Here is a 19,791-nt window from a genome sequence, read left to right as displayed (position 1 = left end):
TGATGGAATTATGTGATTTGTTTTGTCTTGTTGCAATATAAAGTTGTGAATTTACACTACCGGTCACTACCGGTCAGGGCTCAGTGGGATTTTTAAATGTTTTAAAATAAGCTTCTCCTGCTCACCAAGGAGATTTATTTCATCAATAATACACTACAGATTATAAAATAGTGAAATGTTATTGCACTATAAAACAACTGTTCAGAAGTAGTTTATAATAACATTATATCATTTATTCCAGTCATTTTAAAGATGAATTTTCAGCTTCATTACTCCAGTATTCAGTCACTTGATACTGCCGAAATCACTCTAAATATTAATTATTATTATTTTATTATTTATATTATTATTAATGGTAATAATAATAAAAGCAATAATGACTGGAGTAATTATTTCATTTGAATATGAAGTATATATAATAAAATACTATATACAATAAGAAAGCAGTTATTTTAAATTTCAATTTAACATTTTTTTACATTTAATAAATGCCGCCTTGATGAACAGAATAATTTTATTTACAAAAAAACATGATAAAAAAAAACAACAACTCCTGATTAATAAAGGGACGAAGCCGAAAAGAAAATGAATGAATGAATGAATATGAGTATGAACACACACAGTGGGATTTTTAAATGTTTTAAAATAAGCTTCTCCTGCTCACCAAGGAGATTTATTTAATCAAATTACACTACAGATTATAAAATAGAGAAATGTTATTGCATTATAAAACAACTGTTCAGAAGTAGTTTATAATTTACTATAATCATTTATTCCAGTGATTTAAAGATGAATTTTCAGCTTCATTACTACAGTATTCAAAGTCAGATGATCCTGCTGAAATCACTCTAAATATTAATTATTATTAATAATATTATTATTAATGGTAATAATAAAAGCAATAATGACTGGAGTAATTATTTCATTTGAATATACAATATATAGTATATACTATATACAATAAGAAAACAGTTATTTAAAATGTCAATTTAACATTTTTTTACATTTAATAAATGCCGCCTTGATGAACAGAATAATTTTATTTACAAAAAAACATGATAAAAAAAAAATATAAATATATATAAATTATATATATAACTTATTTTAAAACATTTAATAATCCCACTGAGCCCAAATTTTTGACCGGTAGTGTATATGAAAAATGTAAAGTATAAAATGTGTGAAAAATGTCTTGCTCTGTTTATCATTATTTGGGAAATATTTGAAAAAGAAGGGCTAATAATTTTGACCAACTCTATGTTGACCAATATAAAATGATTAAATTAGTCCCAAGCGACTCACAAACATCTCCGTTAACAATTCGTGCGTTGAACTTCCACTGAACTTTGTTGTTCATGAAAGGAAACTGAAACTTGCTCTATAAACGCTGACGAGTAAGAAACCGGATTCCCCCAAAACATGTCCTTGCAGCATAATAAAAGGCACACAAAAGACACTAATCCTCTCAAGTGCGTGTCAAAACAAACAGGGCTACGTTACGCTGCGTCTGTGTTTGTGCCCACGTGCGGTTCCTAACGTGTAATACCTGCAGAGACTATTGCATTATCTGACATCATCTGTGGGTTTCAACACAACAATTGACAGACGCTGGAGCCGTGACACTACAGTCATGCTGAAAAACTTGCAGCGATGCAAATGAAAGGGCAGCAGTTCATTCTTAGGCCAGAGCTGGTATGGATGACAGGCCTCGACATGAGCGTTTTTACTCGCTCCGAGGTCATCGCCATTATAAATTCTTGGACAAACACTTACCAAGTTACAAACACTCATTTTACTGAGGAGTCAGTAGTTTTGTTTTAAGGCCCAAATTTTTCACCAGTGGTGAAGCTACAGGTGGACTAAAGCCATTTATTAAAACGGTCACACTTTACAAAAAGATTTGATTCAAACAAGTAGTTTGAAACTACTTATTTAAAGTGAGCTGAAACAACACAATTCTTGAGCTTTTTTTGGGGGACAACTTAATTGTTTTAAGTTCAATCCACTTGAGTTTGTAAAAACAATGAAATTAACATAATCGATTTGTGTTGGGACAACCTGAAGGAACCCTGCCCCATTAAAAGCATTACCTGATAGATTGTTGGTAATATTTTCTGAAGATGACTGTGTCGAGGGGGCGGGGCCGAGAGCCGTGGGAACAGCGTAAGGGGATTCACCTGTATCCCGCAACGGCCTCGAATCCCACGGAAGGAGCTCTGGACTATAAGAGTAGGAACGATGGCAGTGGAAGCCGAGAGAGGACCGGCCCGAATTGTTTTACTTTTTTTTCCCGTTTGTTTTGGTTTAGTTTTTTTGGTGAAGTTTTCAAATATTTATTAATATTTGAAAACTTCAACGGTTCTCCGCCTCCTCCTTCCCGGTGGCCAGAGGGCCGTAAACTTCATTACAATGACCATGTCGCTGTTAGCTAAATAAATTCACGCCTTCGCCATTTGCAGTGCATTAAAACATTGTTTTCCAACTGCAGCCGTGCTTTATTCTTGAAATGTATAGCTTGTCCTAAGTGATTCATACACACCATATAGTATACTATGACCAGGGATACAGTCAGTCGGCGCAGTCGGCCCTCCATAGTAAAAAGTGACATTTTGTGACTGCTGGTTTGTTTACTTGCGCGAGTTCCATTGGCATTTTCCTGAATGTTAATTTTGATCGAAAAGCAGTTTAGGAAATACATTCAAAATCATCTGGCCAATGAGTGATGTGGATTTTGTCACATGACTGTATTGTGGTTCTTTTCAACTGGTTCGGACCAAAGCCAGCAGTGTGGTGTAAAAAAGACCCAAAAACAGCAGAAAAAAATGCTACAATGTATCATATGTTGCCCTTGATCCAGACCAAATGAACTGAGGGTGCTTTCACACCTACACTTTTGTTTCGGAACCTGTTTTGTTTGCCCAGTTAGCGCGGTTCGTTTGGCATATGTGAAACCACCAATCGCTCTCGGATCCACGCCAAATCAATCACTCTGAACTCTGGAGCGGATCGATTGCAGTGAGAAAGCGATCCTGATCAGAGCGCGGTTATATCACAGTGTTTTATGGATATGTAATAGGCATACGGCTGTATGAAGAGAAAATTATGAGTAGGGTAGGAAGTTTCGCGAGTCTCCGGATGCCCACAAACATGAGTGATGATCTCCCGGTAATCTCGCGTCTCCCTCCCAGTTCTCAAATAGACTACGTCGCGCACCCTTCTCACCCCTCCCCACCGCATCTCTCCTTACTCTTTAGACACGTCGCGCGCAACTTGTCAAACACCACCAAACCACCACCTCTCCTGACAGCTGAGCGGAACTAAACTAAACCCTGACACTCTGACCAGTGTGAGAACAGTTTACTCGCACGTGACTTGTTTTAGTTCTTTTGGTCCGATTAGAAACTTTGCAGTGTGAAAGCAAACCACACAAGAGAAAAGAGCAAAAATGTAACAATTTAAACTCTGTTTCGGAACAACTGAATCGATTCACAGATGTAAAGCACCCTATGTTTCTCGGGTGGCCTGGGAATACCTTGGGATCTTCCCGGAGGAGCTGGAGGAAGTGTCTAGGGAGGGGTAAGTCTGGGGTTCTCTCCGGAGACTGCTGCCCCCGCAACCCGGCCCCGGAAAAAAACGGAAGAAAATTAATAAATGAATAATTATGAAAGTAGGGCAGCACGGTGACTCAGTGGTTAGCTCTGTCACATCACAGCAAGACGGTCACTGATTCAAATCCTAGCCGGGCCAGATGGCATTTCTCTGTGGAGTTTGCATGTTCTCCCTCCTGTGTAAAACATATGCTGGAAAAGTTGTTGGTTCATTCAGCTGTGGTGACCTTTGAAAAAGAGACTAAGCCGAAGGAAAATGAATTATGAACGTAACACACACTGAGAAGGCCAAACTTGTAAAATCTGCATATAAGAGCTTTCCAAACTACCTTTACACCTCAGAGCCTTTGATCACTGTCAGTGAACTCACACAGTCTCTCTGAAGACGTGCAGCAAGATGCTGGAGCAACAGCTGAGTGTGTAACACAACAAATACCAATCATACAGATCCAAATTACAGACCACTACTTACAGCTGTGCATACACAAATCTGTGTTATTTTGCAGAAAAACATCACAGTTTTGCTGAAATACAGTTTTAAAAATCCACAATTTAAAGAAAAAAATTAGAAGCTGACTAAAGTTTTTTAATTGAATAACTACACTGTGAAGAATGCTGGCTTCCACACTACTCCATGTTGTTCCAGCTCGTATTGATTTAGTTTACTAGTAAGTTTTTGACCAGTGTTGGGTAAATTCATTCATTTATTCATTCATTTTCTTTTCGGCTTAGTCTCTTTAATAATCAGGGGTCGCCACAGCAGGATGAACCACCAACTTATCCAGCATATGTTTTACGCAGCGGATGCCCTTCCAGCTGCAACTCATCACTGGGAAACATCCATACACTCTCATTCACAGACATACACTACAGACAATTTAGCCTACCCGGCATGTACTGCATGTGTTTGGACTTGTGGGGGAAACCGGAGCACCCGGAGGAAACCCACGAGAACACGGGGAGAACATGCAAACTCCACACAAAAATGCCAACTGACCCAGCTGAGGCTTGACCCAGTGACCTTCTTGCTGTGAGGAGAACATGCTACTGACTGCGCCATCGTGCTGCCGTTGGGTAAGTTACTTAAAAAAAGAAATCTATTACAAATTACTGATTACTGCTGGAAATTTGTAATCTGATTACATTACAAATTACTTCATGTAAAAAGTAATCAGATTACTAATTACTTTAAAGTTACTTTTAAAACATATAAAATATACCAATAAAAATACAAAATAATCCGCAGCTCATTCAGTTATTTAATATTCACTGAGAAGCATTAGCCTAATGCTGATCACAGCAGCTGAGTTGGCCCAAAACTTCAAATTCTCTCATCATTCACTTGTTCTAAACCTGTTTAACTTTTGAAAAAAAAAACATTTAGAAGAAAACTGGATACCTGTAACCACTGACATCCATAGTATGCAAAAGCACTGCAGTGTTTGGGTGTTCTGTGTTTGACTGAGGTAATTATTCTACCGAAATGTCTATATTCCATACAAAGCATGAAGCTGATCGGTCAGTTCTGGTCACGAGACTTACGGTTTTCAACTAGGGGCGCCTGGAAAATGTTAACATGTGCAATATGCGCTCCTAATATGTATGGAAAGCCAAAGGGATTAAACTGTGCCTATTATCAAACATGTCATCCTCAAAAAAAACTTTATTTTGGGATTTAAAAACACTGAAAATCAGGGCATTTTGCAGTGCAACGTTGGCACTAAAACTGCATATTTTTTATCCAACCAAAAAGGCCGTTTTTGACGTTGTTGACTTTCTGCATTTCGCTAATATTTTCTGCGTGTCTGTATATCAAAGATGGCATAGAAACGGGGTTAATATGCACGCACAAGCTGCACGTCTCCATTGGAAATAACAAACTTGTGGCCCAATAAGCAGCATTTCAGCTCGCATTCTCCAGCAGTTTCAAACCTCATGCTTCTTAACCGACGTTGCAGCAGATAACGTAATTTAAAATAAGCATTTTGTTTTTAAAACTACATTTGAAACGTAATTAACGCAATTACACTGACTTAAGTAACCGTAATCAAATTACACAAATTTAAAATGTAATGCGTTAAATTACTGCGTTCCCCAAAAATGTAATTAGAATACAGTAACGTTTTACTGTGGAGTGCATTATACCGAACTCACATCCTGACGCCACATTGTTTGCGGTTCACAAGTGTACTAACTAATATCTAATGTGCTGGTGTTTCTTTTTTGGTAACAGGAAGTGAAATAAATGAGGCCGATGTGTTCTCTTACTCCACTGCCACCTGCATTCAGACTAGATGTAATCCCCATTCTGCATGCTTTTTGTCACACTTGCATTGTTCACATTTCTGATTTGCACTTGAGTGTTTAGACATGAACATCTGCCATGTGTTCCGGCTGCCAATAAGAATGTGAAGCATCTCAGACCGGCGGGTTTAGCCCTGAAATCCCTCTGTAACGAAGGCCAGCTAACATTAGTGCCAATGAGCATTCATCCCAAGTAAAGAGATTAAAGGGATAGTTCACCCCAAAATGAGCAGTTCTTTATCATTTACTCAAGTGCTTGTAAACTTTTATGAATTTCTTTCTTCTGTTGAACAAAAAACAAGATATTTTGATGAATGTTGGGGAAAGGCACCCATTGACATCCAGAGTATGAACAAGTATTCTGTTAAAGTCAATGGCTGCTTTTTCCTTCAACATTCTTTAGCATATCTTCCAATGTGTTCAACAGAAAGACACTGGAACAAGTGGAATTGGAGTAAATGATGGCTGAGTTTTCAGTTTTGGGTGAACTGTGCCTTTAAAAAGCACACCTATCATGCAAAATTAACTTTTGGAGAAGACTGTTTGGAAAGAAATGTGTGTAGGTGTAGTGTGTCCACAGTCATATTGGAGTAATATAAACAAAACAAACAAATTAACATCAATTTGGGCGGGGCTATTAGTAATTTCAGGTGGGGATGTCAGTCATTTAGGGCGGGGCTATCAGTCCTTATGGGCGGAGCTATCAGTCCTTTTGGGTGGGGGGGCCTATCGGTCCTTTCTTGCAGGGCTGTCAGTCCGTTCAGGTGGGGATATCAGTCATTGAGGGTGGGGTTATGAGTCAATTTGGGAAGGGCTATCAGTTCTTTTAGATGGGGCTATCAGTCCTTTCTGGTGGGGCTGTCAGTCCATTCGGGTAGGGATATCAGTCAATTTGGGCAGGGCTATCAGTTATTTCAGGCGGGGCTGTCAGTGATTTAGGGCGGGGCTATCAGTCCTTTTGGGTGGGGCTATCAGTCCTTTCTGGTGGGGTTGTCAGTCCATTCGGGTAGGGATATCAGTCAATTTGGGCAGGCTATCAGTTATTTCAGGCGAGGCTGTTAGTCATTTAGAGCGGGGCTATCAGTCTTTTTGGGTGGGGCTATCGGTCCTTTTGGGTGGGGGAGCTATCGGTCCTTTTGGGCGGGGCTTTCAGTCCTTTCAGGCAGGGCTGTCAGTCCATTCAGGTGGGGATATCAGTTATCAGGGGCAGGGTTATCAGTCAATTTGGGCAGGTCTATCGGTTCTTTCAGATGTGCAATCAGTCGTTTAGGGCTGGGCTATTAGTCCTTTTGGGTGGGACTTTTTAGTTCTTTCTGGTGGGGCTGTCAGTCCATTCTGATGCGGATATCAGTGTCTAGGGACGGGGATATCAGTCTATTTCAGCAGGGCTATCAGTTATTTCAGGCTAGACTGTCAGTGATTTAGGGCGGAGCTATCAGTTCTTTTGGGTGGGGCTATCAGTCCTTTCAGGTGGGACTATCAGTCCTTTTGGGTGGCTCTATCTTAATTCATTTGTCCGTCTACCTTCATTTTGTTAGCAACACCCATCTACCAACAACCCAATAAGTTCCCAGTAAACGAAATAAAAAAATTGTTTGCACGAGCCTTAACGGATGGTTACTATTTCTATGAGTCCGCACCAAAAGTGGACTAGTTTAATCCAATCATGAAAACAAATTTGACTGGCGCTTATCACCAATGTCATGACCAACAGCAGGCGTTTAAAAGTAATTAAAAGGGCAAGAATTTTTGGTTTAGCAGGCCATGGTAAAAACTGGTCGCCCAAAACTGGCACTTTTGTTCACGTGCCTGCTAAAGTTACCGTAAAACACAACTTGATGCCGCTCAAGCACAAACCAGTATAGCCAAGCACACATAACGAAGAAGATTCATGGAGGCAAGACGAATGTGAAGCTGCTTGTTTTATTGCTGTATGATAGACGCAACATTGACTACAAAATAGAAAGTTATTGAAGAGATAAACTATGCAGAAAGCTATGCAGCGCCACCTTGTGTACTGGAGTTTTTAACACCAAGGAGTGATTTAGCATGTTCTGTTTATCGCCAGTGAGTGTAAATGCTAAAAAAAACGAATTGGAAAAACGCTGATCATACAGCCATCACGAATGAAAATCATTCTGGTATGCACAATCTTGTGGAAGTGAATATGTCTGTAAGTCTGCATCAAAAGAGGACACATTTAAACCATTCATAAAGACGAACGTTATGACTGAAATATCTCAGAGATTCACAAGTCTCCAGCGACGGCCAGTTAACCGCATTCTCTCCACAGCATCCCATTTGTCCCATTCCAAGCATTCTGGAGGGATTCCCTTCTTCCGCTGCTCCCCTCTCTAATCCTCCAGTCCAGGAGGCCATCTATATTTGGACAGAATTGTGAGAGAGCCTCGGTCCAGATGTTTTGCCAGGGCGACACCTGCTCTCAATACAAGTCAGCAGGGAGCAACTGGTCCACATGCACATCTTCAAACCGCAGTCCCATCAGTGTTTGACTTTTTTTTTCTTCTTGCAGAGGCGCTGCAGTGTCTCGCCTCAATGGCGCCGGTGGCCTCGTTTCTGCAAGCGAGACCCCCTTGGCTGTGTGTTCATTAGATGCGACCCGTTAGGTAAGGATCTGAAAACGTTTCAACTTACTAAGACATCCTGTTGGGAACCCTAGAAGAAAGGCGAGACTTGTTGTTTTCCTGTTGTTTTTCCTCAATGAAGGCGCATATTACAGAATGAATGCAAGTATCATATTATACAAGCTGACATAGCAAACTGATGACGAACTCGAACCCGTCTTGGCCTCTACTGTGACTCATTTGCCTGTTGAGAAGCGCTTTTAGATTTCCTCTAACATCTGTTCTGATGTCGATGATATTTTCAAGGTTGCAGTATTTCGGCTGAATATTTTCTAGATGTGGTCAATTTGTTTGCACAGATCGTCTGCTGAGCAGCAACGGGTTATTAATGATTGTGATATTTTTTTGGAGAGCGCTCTTTGGGATGTTCTCTTATGAATAGAATGTCCTGCAGAGCGGAACAAAATCCATGTGCAAATTGTTCTTAGGACTACGAAGTAATTAGTCTCATTCAGCTAAATGGTACAGTTATGCAAGAATGTAATCCTGATGTAATTACACAGATATTTGGCCTTTGGGTATTAATTTGAATGTTGAGCACAAAGGAAGATATACTTAAGTATGTATACTATAGTATTTTTGGACTGTGGATGTCAATGGCTGCTTCCAACATTCTTCAGAATATCTTGTTAGGTTAACAATCCCTTTAAGTAATTTTCACCTAAGAATTCAATTTATATATATATATATATAGGTAGACAGACAGACAGACAGACAGACAGACAGACGGATGGGTAGATTAGAGAGATAGATGGATGGATGGATAGATAGATGGATAGGTAGATTAGAAAGATGGATGGATGGATGGATGGATATATAGATGGATGGATGAATTGATGGATGGATGGATGGATGGGTAGATTAGAGAGATAGATAGATAGATAGATAGATAGATAGATGGATGGATGGATGGATGGATGGATGGATGGATGGATGGATGGATGGATGGATGGATGGATGGATGGATGGATGGATGGATGGATGGATGGATGGATGGATATATAGATGGATGGATGAATTGATGGATGGATGGATGGATGGATGGATGTATGGATGGGTAGATTAGATAGATAGATAGATAGATAGATAGATAGATAGATAGATAGATAGATAGATAGATAGATAGATAGATAGATAGATAGATAGATAGATAGATAGATAGATAGATAGATAGATGGATGGATGGATGGATGGATGGATGGATGGATGGTTGGATGTATGGATGTATAGATAGATGTATAGATGGATAGATAGATAGATAGATAGATAGATAGATAGATAGATAGATAGATAGATAGATAGATAGATAGATAGACAGACAGACAGACAGACAGACAGACGGATGGGTAGATTAGAGAGATAGATGGATGGATGGATGGATAGATAGATGGATGGATAGGTAGATTAGAAAGATGGATGGATGGATGGATATATAGATGGATGGATGGGTAGATTAGAGAGATATATGGATGGATGGATGGATGGATAGATAGATGGATGGATGGATAGATAGATGGATGGATGGATAGGTAGATTGGATGGATGGATGTATAGATAGATGATAGATAGATAGATAGATAGATAGATAGATAGATAGATAGATAGATAGATAGATAGATAGATAGATAGATAGATAGATAGATAGATAGATAGATAGATAGATAGATAGATAGATAGATAGATAGATAGATAGATAGATAGATAGATAGATAGATAGATAGATAGATAGATAGATAGATAAATGTACGTATGGCTGCATTTCATCTCTAAAATGAATGTACAGGGTGGTTATGGCCTCGTTCCTTTTTGCACTCACCAGCTGACCGCTTAACTCCGTAAGGACGGCTTTTCCGCTGTTACCAGTTTGTCCAGTAACTCACCATGTACGTTGGTGGACTTGAGACGCAGAGAGCAGTTGACCACGAATACAGGGTTTGAGTCTGGCGAAGAACGGTTCCAGAAAGCAGGTAAGACAAAATCAGAAGCCAAAAAATAATTAAACAAGTAAGTAACAGGATGAGAATGTGGTAAAATCTGAAACGTGGAAAAAATCTGGCAAGGGCTTCCTATTTTTGGATTGCTTTTTAAAAACAATTGGTTGGGCTAAGAAAAGGGAGTGGGCGGCTCAATCGGTGCTTTTAAAACACTATCGGTTGGGTTTAGGGAAGGAGGAGGGTGGGTGAGTTAATCGGTCAGTCAGTGGACAGTGCCCTCTGGTGAATTTACGCAAGAACTGCAGGCGTGAATGACACTTGCGAGAGAAATTTGACATCTCAAAAAGCGTACACAGCGGCCTCTGGTGGATTCGCTAAAACAAAAAACGACAAAAAAAAAAAAGTATATACACAAACGTATATAGTGGTACGTTTTCAGAATGAGCCTGGGTTGAAAAAAAAACTCCAAACAGTCTAAAAAGTGGATTTCAAAATTTATTTCAAATAACAGCAAAAAGTTCAAATAAAATAAGCAAAAATCAGTAAACAAACCAAAAAAAAAACATTAGTGGCACCACAACGTATTGTACATACAGTAACATCATTTTAGTAACAGACATCTTGTCTGATTTACTTGTAGTTTTTTGCTTTTAAATTCTTACAGACACACCATCAAAACAGTTAAAACCTTAGTGCCTCATAAAGCCATCAACATCACACCGAGAACAGACAAATATAGTGTTCTTCCCTTCATTTCAAGCACGACGGCTTATTAATAACCATCTCTGGCAGGAAGTGCTTCGCTTGGTCCGTAAATGATCTGTAATCTTTAAGTATAAATATGAGTGTTTACTTCAAGTTAGAATAAAAGGTTAGAAAGACATATTTCAGCAGAGTATAAAAAGCTGCAACTGTAAAATATGTACATCCATCTCTCCATTCAACACACACACACACACAAAAACACGCACTTGATGCTTTTAACGTATTAAAAAATAACTTACAAAACAACGTAACTCTTATGCACGAGCAGAACATTCACACTGAACCAATGTTGCAAATATATATATTAAAAAACAATACTTTGCACATTAGAGTCGTCTGCTCCAAGCGTTTATATATGTAGTTAAAATGTAATGCCTAGTTGTTCTAGCTAGTAAAAACCAGTACTGAGTGCATATCTTTAAGTGCAAATCAATTGCTTTTAACACATTGTGCATCGTCCGAAATATAGTCGTCAGATTTTGGTAGTCGTTTTGCAAATCTATCAGCAGCAACAGTATTTATTTATTTATTAGGAACGCTTCTTGACCCCCGAGTTTAAAGATTTGTGCTATTGCTTTTTGACTTATTTCGCATGTTGCAGTTAGTTCAGCAAGTGTAGTGCGTTGCGTCGTTTTAAGCAGTGCTTGTTTCGTTGTTTTTGAGCACAGTAAACGCAGCTCCTTGTTGAAGTTCTCCACTGCAGTGTTTCTTACCAGTCTTTTGGGTTTTTTCAACAGGCACTGAAGGCTTTACTACGCTCCTACTAATTGCACAGTGAGAGGTGGTGCTGTGAAACCCAGGGAGGGGCTTCAGGCGTCTGAGATGCAGCTCTGGATCTTATCAATCCACAGCTGAGCGCTCGGCGCATCCGCTGCACAGAAGTTGTACACCCGTTTATTGGTCTTCAGCTGCGGAGAGAGAGAGAGAGAGATAGATGGGTGGATGGATAGTAGAGATGCTCATTTCGGTTAATTTGCTAACTGACAAACGCAGCTAGTTAATCGGTTATTAACGGTTAACTGGTCAACAATTTATACAATTTAATTATTATTTTTTTTTTTTAAACAAATTGACGTGTCTATCAGTCTGACACATAAAATTTTGCATTTTAAAATACTGATTTATTTTAACATGCTAGCATATTAACAACAGAACATAACAACAGAGGATCTTTTTCTTTTCAACGGCATAGAAAAACAGAAAATAAATAAAATTAATAAATAAATAGGCCTGCCCTGAATTATTTTCACTTCAAAAATTCATTTAGAGAACAAAACGAAAACACTGACTGATCCTTTTTAAGAACCAGCATATAGGTTGTTTTTTTCCCAATCATTTGTTTTTTACTTCCGTCAAATAAAAATTGCAGACTTCCTCAAATCGCTCACTCCACGGAAAATATGCATTTATTTAATGCCCCGCTGTTATTATTATATCACAAAACCTTTACATTTTTAACAGAAATCATTATTTTAAAGATTATGTCTTGATATTTCCTCTTACTCGTGTTTCAAGTGTGCGCGCTGCATGATGAAAAGACAGTGACAATGCGCGCATATGTTAACAGTTTTGTTGTTTAAATATGATATTGCATTAATGTGCATACATGCTTTATAAGCAGTAAAATGAAAGCTAAAGCATATTTGTTGTGTTGAACGCAGATCTAGGAGGCGATCATCAGCGCTGGTTTGGCATCAACTCGTCTGTATCAAACAGCAATATTCTTTTTCCATTTTGCTTCTTTAGCAAATATGTCATCAGGCGCGTGGGGTCATACGTTATCGTCCCACAAGTTAACAAATATGTCTGATCACAGCAAACGTGATTTTCCATTCCAAAAACATGAGGGGCACCTCGCTCTTTTTATGCTGGCAAGGAAAAAAGGCGCGGCCCTCTATTTTATGTCACTATGAAACGACTGAACCAGCTGGGTATTGATTATGCAAGAGTGTTGCCGTCTATGTTGTAACAATTGTAATATTTAATACTATTGTGATATTCAAGATTTGTAAATTCATACAGCTCTGGATATCTTGAAAAAGCGAGCACTAGTCTCTCCTACGTCTTTAAAAGTTCTCTGTAGTTGTCTTGACAACACAAACTGTTGCTCTGGGATGAGCCACTTGCAAAACAATTGCGGCTTTTAGTAAACTATTCAAAAGATGCCCCTCTTAACGCAAAAAGCACATTCAATCAGCCCCTTTTGCAGCCAAACTAAAAATATATAAAATCATATTTTTAATCGTTTAACTGATACCATTAATCTGTTACAAACACACCCTTTCGGTTAACGGGTAATCAATTATTATGAGCATCCGTAATGGATAGATAGATTGATTTCTAGCTGATCATTTGGTATCAGAAGTGGCTAATATGAAAGGCAAAGGCCTCTAGATTACACTTATTTTACCAAAATAAATAATGATCATGGCTTGATTTTTTATTATTTGATTAGGACAGTAAGGTCTGACTTTGCTTGGACAAAAGTCTTGTCACTTAATAGAAATAATGAACAGTATAGAATATAAAGTCATGCTGCAGTGGAAACAGAATGGATATTGTGTATGACTCCATCATGAGCTTGGAGGACTGCATCCATACATCTCTGCAATGACTCAAATCACTTATTATTAAAGTCATCTGGAATGGCAAAGAAAGCGTTCCTGCAGGACTCCCAGAGTTCATCAAGATTCTTTGGATTCATCTTCAATGCCTCCTTCATCTTACCCCAGACATGCTCACTCATGTTTATATCTGGTGACTGGGCTGGCCAACCCTGGAGCACCTTGACCTTCTTTGCTTTCAGGAACTTTGATGTGGAGGCTGAAGTATGAGGAGCAGCGCTATCCTGCTGAAAAATTTCCCCTCTCCGGTGGTTTGTAATGTGCAGCACAAATGTCTTGATAACTCAGGCTGATGATGTTGCCATCCGCACTGCCAATCTCTCGCACACCCCCTTACTGAATGTAACCCCAAACCATGATTTTTCCTTCACCAAACTTGACTGATATCTGTGGGAATCTTGTGTCCATGCGGGTTCCAGTAGGTCTTCTGCAGTATTTGTGATGATGGGGATGCAGCTCAACAGATGATTCATCTGAAAAATCCACCTTCTGCCACTATTCCAAATGATCAACTAGAAGTCAAGTTATGATTTGTTGCTCTTACAACTGGGATCGACGACAAGACTTTTGTCAGGTAATGTACTTACATCCACATTCATGTGTATCTGCTTGTCTGTCATGCTGTGTTTTTGACTGTTTTGAGCCATCATGTGAATGAATAATATGTAGGTTAGTATATGCTTTATTCAGCTGGTTCTGTTTCTGTCAGCTTTGCGTTTTTGATTGTTTGGCGCCATCTTGTGACTGAATAATGTGCAGGTTAGTGTATATTTAAGTGCAGGTATGTTTAATTAAAGATTCATTTAACTGTTAATGTTAACTAATGTTAAAATTAACTAAGGCAACATGGTTGTTTTCTCGCTGAGGCCCCCTTGTGGGCCAGGAACCCCCTTTTGGGAACCGATGACATAAACCATGTGACTAATAGGGATGCAGCAATAGCTCGCAGTTTGGTTCGTATAATGGTTTTAGGGTCACGGTTTAGTATACGATATGTTCAGTGAAAATGGCAGACTGAAATTAAAAAAACAAACAAAAAAATCAAACGTAGCCATACGATCCAGTGTAAACTATAAAAAGTGTAAACAAAACTTACAGTATGTATTTCAAAATTAAAAACGCATTACTGAAAACGGCACCTAAAGTCACGTTTGAGGGTAATGTTCGTAGCCCTTATCACTGTGATGGCTTGTGACGAGGGTGAAATACTTACATCGAAGAAAGCCTTTTCGCTGATGTGTTTGGGGGCTCCTATGGTTGGTGCGGCAATCAGGACAGATTCCACATCGGCAAGGTCAATAAAGCCACGGCAGCTTGTGTCCTCATCCGTCTCGTAATACCTCAGCTACAGACAGAGTCACTGATAATCAATAACAAGTACATGCAGGAATGAAGCTCAAGTAAAAAAAAAAGGTAATAAACCACTGACCTGATGCTTTGTTGTGTCCAGAACGAACCATCTAGCTTTCCAAGCTTTAAGTAACGCTCCTCGCTTGTACAGGATTCCCTCAAATGATCTACACAAATAATGAATTGATGGCTTGTTTACTTTGTCAGTTTCAAAGCTGTATTCTGTCATAGTTTCTAGGGCTGCATGCAGGATACTGTTAAAATGTGATATTCATACTATATTCATAATATATATTTACTAGTGCTGTCAATCGATTAAAGGAATGAACTAATCAATCACACTTTTTTTTGCAATTAATCATGATTAATCACATTTAAAAGACTGAAACTTGTCATTTTGGCTATTCAAATGTAAAATTTATTTAAACGCAAGACAAAAACTATTTAAATTCAAAATATAATTGTTTATTAGAATTTTTGTTTAACTTGTAACAGATTTCTTCATGTAAACAACACACCCACAATAAACCATCAAGATCCTGGCTTGACAGCCATATTTACTACAGAAATAAAAACACAAGCATGTTAGTGCTGTTTGGTCACACCAACTATAAACATTAAAACAACTTTGAAAGATACGAACGGCGTTATCGGAAACTCTGGGAGCGACTCCCTTCAGATTCAACACGCATGATTAAGTTCATCAAATTTGCTTAAACTAAGCTTTCTAAAGTATGGCTATACTTCACCAAGGATTCTGACACAGCAACGTGAAGCAGACGCTTTACAAAAGTTTCGTTTAAGGGGGAAACACGTCAAACTTAATGAAACATTTGAGGGCTCAGGGAATCAACTTAAAGGCAGATGAATGCGCTGTCTTTGACAGCTTGCGACATCATCTGGCACTTTCACTGATACATTTACGTGGACATCAATACTCCACTTTTAATATGATTAATATGATACTCTTATTAAGAGTCTATCATGTAAACAGCGATTTTTGATTACCTTAAACGACCACCAAGTCCCGAAATGCTGAGTGTAGTATCAAATTCCGTTAAAACAAAAGTCGAAAGTTTCAAAAATGAAACATACGAAATTAAATAAACTCTGGAGGAAACGATGGATAGCCTGGTGATGCGACATTGTTTTATACTAAAACTTTCCTTCTTAAGTGCTTCCTTGGTCTTATCCAAATTTCTTTGCATGTTGAACACGTCGACCACAACATGAAAAAACAAACAGCAACTGCGTTAATTGCGTTAATTTTTAAACGCGTTCAATATTTCAAATTAATTGTGTGCGTTAACATGCTAATTTTGACAGCACTAATATTTACATAACATTTACACTTAGCAGACACTTTTGTCCAAAGCGACTTACTGTACAATTGAGGAGGCATTTAGCGATTCAACAATAAGAGGCAATACACACAAGAAGTTCTAGTTCTGCACAGGAACTGTTTGTGCTCAGAGAATAAAGCGCTAGAGTAAGGAAGATGAGTGTTTTTTTTTTTATAGAGAGAGGAGTGTAACTACAGGTGGTTTGTCAAGCCCACTCACCTGAGTGAGGCAGACTTGGAATTGCACCCATACGATATTTATATATAAAATATACGATGGCTTTGCAATATTTATAGTAATATAACATTCAGGGTTCTCACACTTTCATAAACAGCAGATTCAAATATATAATGCAGCCTTAATAGTTACCTATTGTCTTCATTCTTCGGGGTAAACTGATTGTAGAGCGTGGCTGCGCGTCGATGAACACCGTTGACTGCAGCAGGGCTATTGTCCTCTCCAAGGCCGCCGTCGGGCAGGTGTAGCATGGAGCGTCTCTGATAGGCCTGCAGGTTAGATGTGGGGACCAATCCAGAGATGGACAATGACTGTTTCCGCAGCTGCGAAATTAAACGTACAGCAGATGAGGTCAGGACATTAGGAATAAATCACTTTGCTACTTTTTAATGCTTGTACTAGGGCTGAACAATTTATCTTTCAGCATCGATATCCTAACATGTTTGTCTGTAATAATCACATCGCAGGATTTGACTATTTATTAAAGATGAAGAGGTATGATTATTTTTACATTATTTACACAATGATGACCGTGTTGTTTTACGTTTGATAGTTCATCTGCACTTGAATACTGTTGGAAAACCATAAAGCACTGTTGATTTATTTATTTTCGCTTGTACATTTTTAATAATGTATGGAGATGCACTGCGTAAAAAAATGACTTGATTATCTGAGTCGATCTGAAAGGAGGAAATCTTTCCAAATGGAGCTATTCACATCATGGGGTGAAATTGTATTCATATTGCAGCAAAACAAAATATCACAATGTCAGATTTTTCCAATATCATGCAGCCCAAGAGCCTTTACTCAATTTTTGGTGTGTTCAAACTGCAGGATCTGAGAATTGTTGTTGGCTTTAAAGGCTACCAATAGCTCCAGGAACTAAAAAGTGTTCCTCTGGTAAAGATCGCGGTTTTGTTTTTGCTGACAGACTTTTCATGCATACAGTTGACATACAGCGCAAATTTTTAGCCCTAAATCATTAACAAATATTACCCAAGTGAATTTAAACAGACCAAGGGCATTTGTTATACTGTTTTTATTCTGGAGGAAGTCTTTATCTTTTAGTTATACCTATATCTTTTAGTTTGGATGAAATCCTTCGTCTGCTTCGGTTTAATTGCTGAATTATCAAAAGTTGCAGTTTTGGATAAAATAAAACTCATTAAATGCTCTAGATTCAATGTTATGCTCATAGCACAATTACACAGTGGCGCCCCCAGAAAATTTTCTTAGGGGTGGCCAAGTAAGGCCACAACAAATCTTGTGGTGGCACACAAAAAAATTATGAATTGTGTATATATTGTGAATAAGGAGTAATGTTATATTTTTGTTTTTGGTAAAATAAATAATGAAGTTTTAATGAATTCCAATAATTACTCTTGAAATATTGTAATTTATTCCGCAAGTACAAGTGCAAACCAAATAAAAATCAATATTTAGTCTAAAACCTCTTTCCGGTAAGTTATTTCTTGTACAACATACAATATATGCCATGTCTAACATTAATGAATTATGAATAATGAATATGATTAATTAATGAATTAATAAACCAAACAAAACCCAACAAAATTTTGAAAAGCAGATTTCAAAATGTATCTAGTTATTTATTTTGGATTTGTGGTTTTCAATCAGATGAAACACAACTTTCTCATTTCAAAAATAATAATTTCTTAATAAAAAGTGTGCAATCTCAGTGAATCAGCTTCGTCAGTGGCGCTGATCAATCCACAATAATTTAGTGGCTGCATTTTATTTATTAATTTATTTATTGAAGTATTGTGAATTTAAGTAAATACATTTAAATTAATAATATCAGCAACTATCATATTGGGGTGGCCACAGGGGTGGCCAGAGTTTACACAAGGGTGGCCGTGGCCACCCCTGGCCACCCCTTGGGGGCGCCCCTGCAATTACATCTGACATTTTTGCATGTTAATAAATAAAATCGACCTCAGGTCGTTCAAACGCATATACACACTGCCTCCAAAACTTCAAAAAACTCCAAAACTTTAAAATCAGAACAAAACAATTTTTTTCCCAATTATTCGCATCTATAGCAAGCATTTTGAGAGGTGTTTCGACAAATCACAGTCACTGTTTCACAAATTGAAGACTCGGACAAGAAGACACTTGGCTTTCAAGACATACAGTATTTTTTCTCGGCTATTACAAGAATGCTGTCCTTTGTTTGTAAATGACAAAACAAATACTGAACACAGTAGAATTTTTGTTTCTCATTAGTTTTGCATGTATAACCTTATTTTTTATCGTTAAAACTAGATAGATGGACTATCGTGGCTAAAAGTGTCTCCTTTCCAATGATACCTAATTTTTATTTGCTGCTCACTGGGGTCAAGGACTGTTACTTTTTAAAGTTAGGTAGGTGTAAAGTGCTGAGTGCTGGCTAATAGGTTAAGTTAAATGAATGTTTTTTATTTTTATTATTTATTTATTATTATTATTTTTTTTTTTTACAATTTTTAGTAGATTAAACAAAAAAAATGAAGTTGTCCTTCAAAAAAAAAAGAGAAAAAACTCAAGAATTGTGTTGTTTTAGCTCATTTTAAATAAGTTGTTTGAACAAACAACACAAATATTTTTTTACATGTAGAAGTGAGAGCCAGAATCTAGAATGCTGTGTGACATTAATATACAGAGTACATTATGACAAACAAAGAACAGAATATAAAGACAGATGGTTGTGGATGTTGGACGAATTACCATGTTTGTAAACATTCAAGATGCGCAGGCAGCGAGGTTGCAGTAAAAACGGGAGCGCAAGCAATTACAGTGAGGGAATAGAATCCGATGCAGGGTATGTGAACTTACACTTTTACATTTCATTCTTAGCATTCAGTGTCTGCAGTTTAATTCACCATATTTAACTGTTTTTGTTGAAATCATTGCTGCAATCAAAAATGAGTGATGTGTATAATTCAGCATAGCATGAACTACCTGATATAACATGAGGACAGCAG

At 38.0% G+C, this 19,791-nt stretch overlaps 1 protein-coding gene across 3 annotated transcripts in view; it reads right to left on the bottom strand.

Moving 5' to 3' along the window:
• Window positions 1–10,973: 10,973 nt before the first annotated feature.
• The window catches only part of sbf2 (SET binding factor 2), a 288,988-nt gene continuing 280,170 nt past the window's right edge, over window positions 10,974–19,791 (bottom strand). For all 3 annotated transcript variants that reach the window (XM_009303601.4, XM_009303602.4, XM_021478035.2), the window contains 4 exons: window positions 16,943–17,133; window positions 15,310–15,397; window positions 15,094–15,225; window positions 10,974–12,164 (listed from right to left, as the gene is read on the bottom strand). In XM_009303601.4, the coding sequence (XP_009301876.1) occupies window positions 12,066–12,164; window positions 15,094–15,225; window positions 15,310–15,397; window positions 16,943–17,133 (510 nt within the window). In that variant the 3' untranslated portion in view covers window positions 10,974–12,065. The remainder of the gene's footprint in view (window positions 12,165–15,093; window positions 15,226–15,309; window positions 15,398–16,942; window positions 17,134–19,791) is intronic.

The sequence above is a fragment of the Danio rerio genome, chromosome 7 (assembly GCF_049306965.1).
Source record: "Danio rerio strain Tuebingen ecotype United States chromosome 7, GRCz12tu, whole genome shotgun sequence".
Lineage (NCBI taxonomy): Eukaryota > Metazoa > Chordata > Actinopteri > Cypriniformes > Danionidae > Danio > Danio rerio.
The sequence above is the reverse complement of the archived record's forward strand: the minus strand, read 5'-3'. Positions and strand labels throughout refer to the sequence as shown.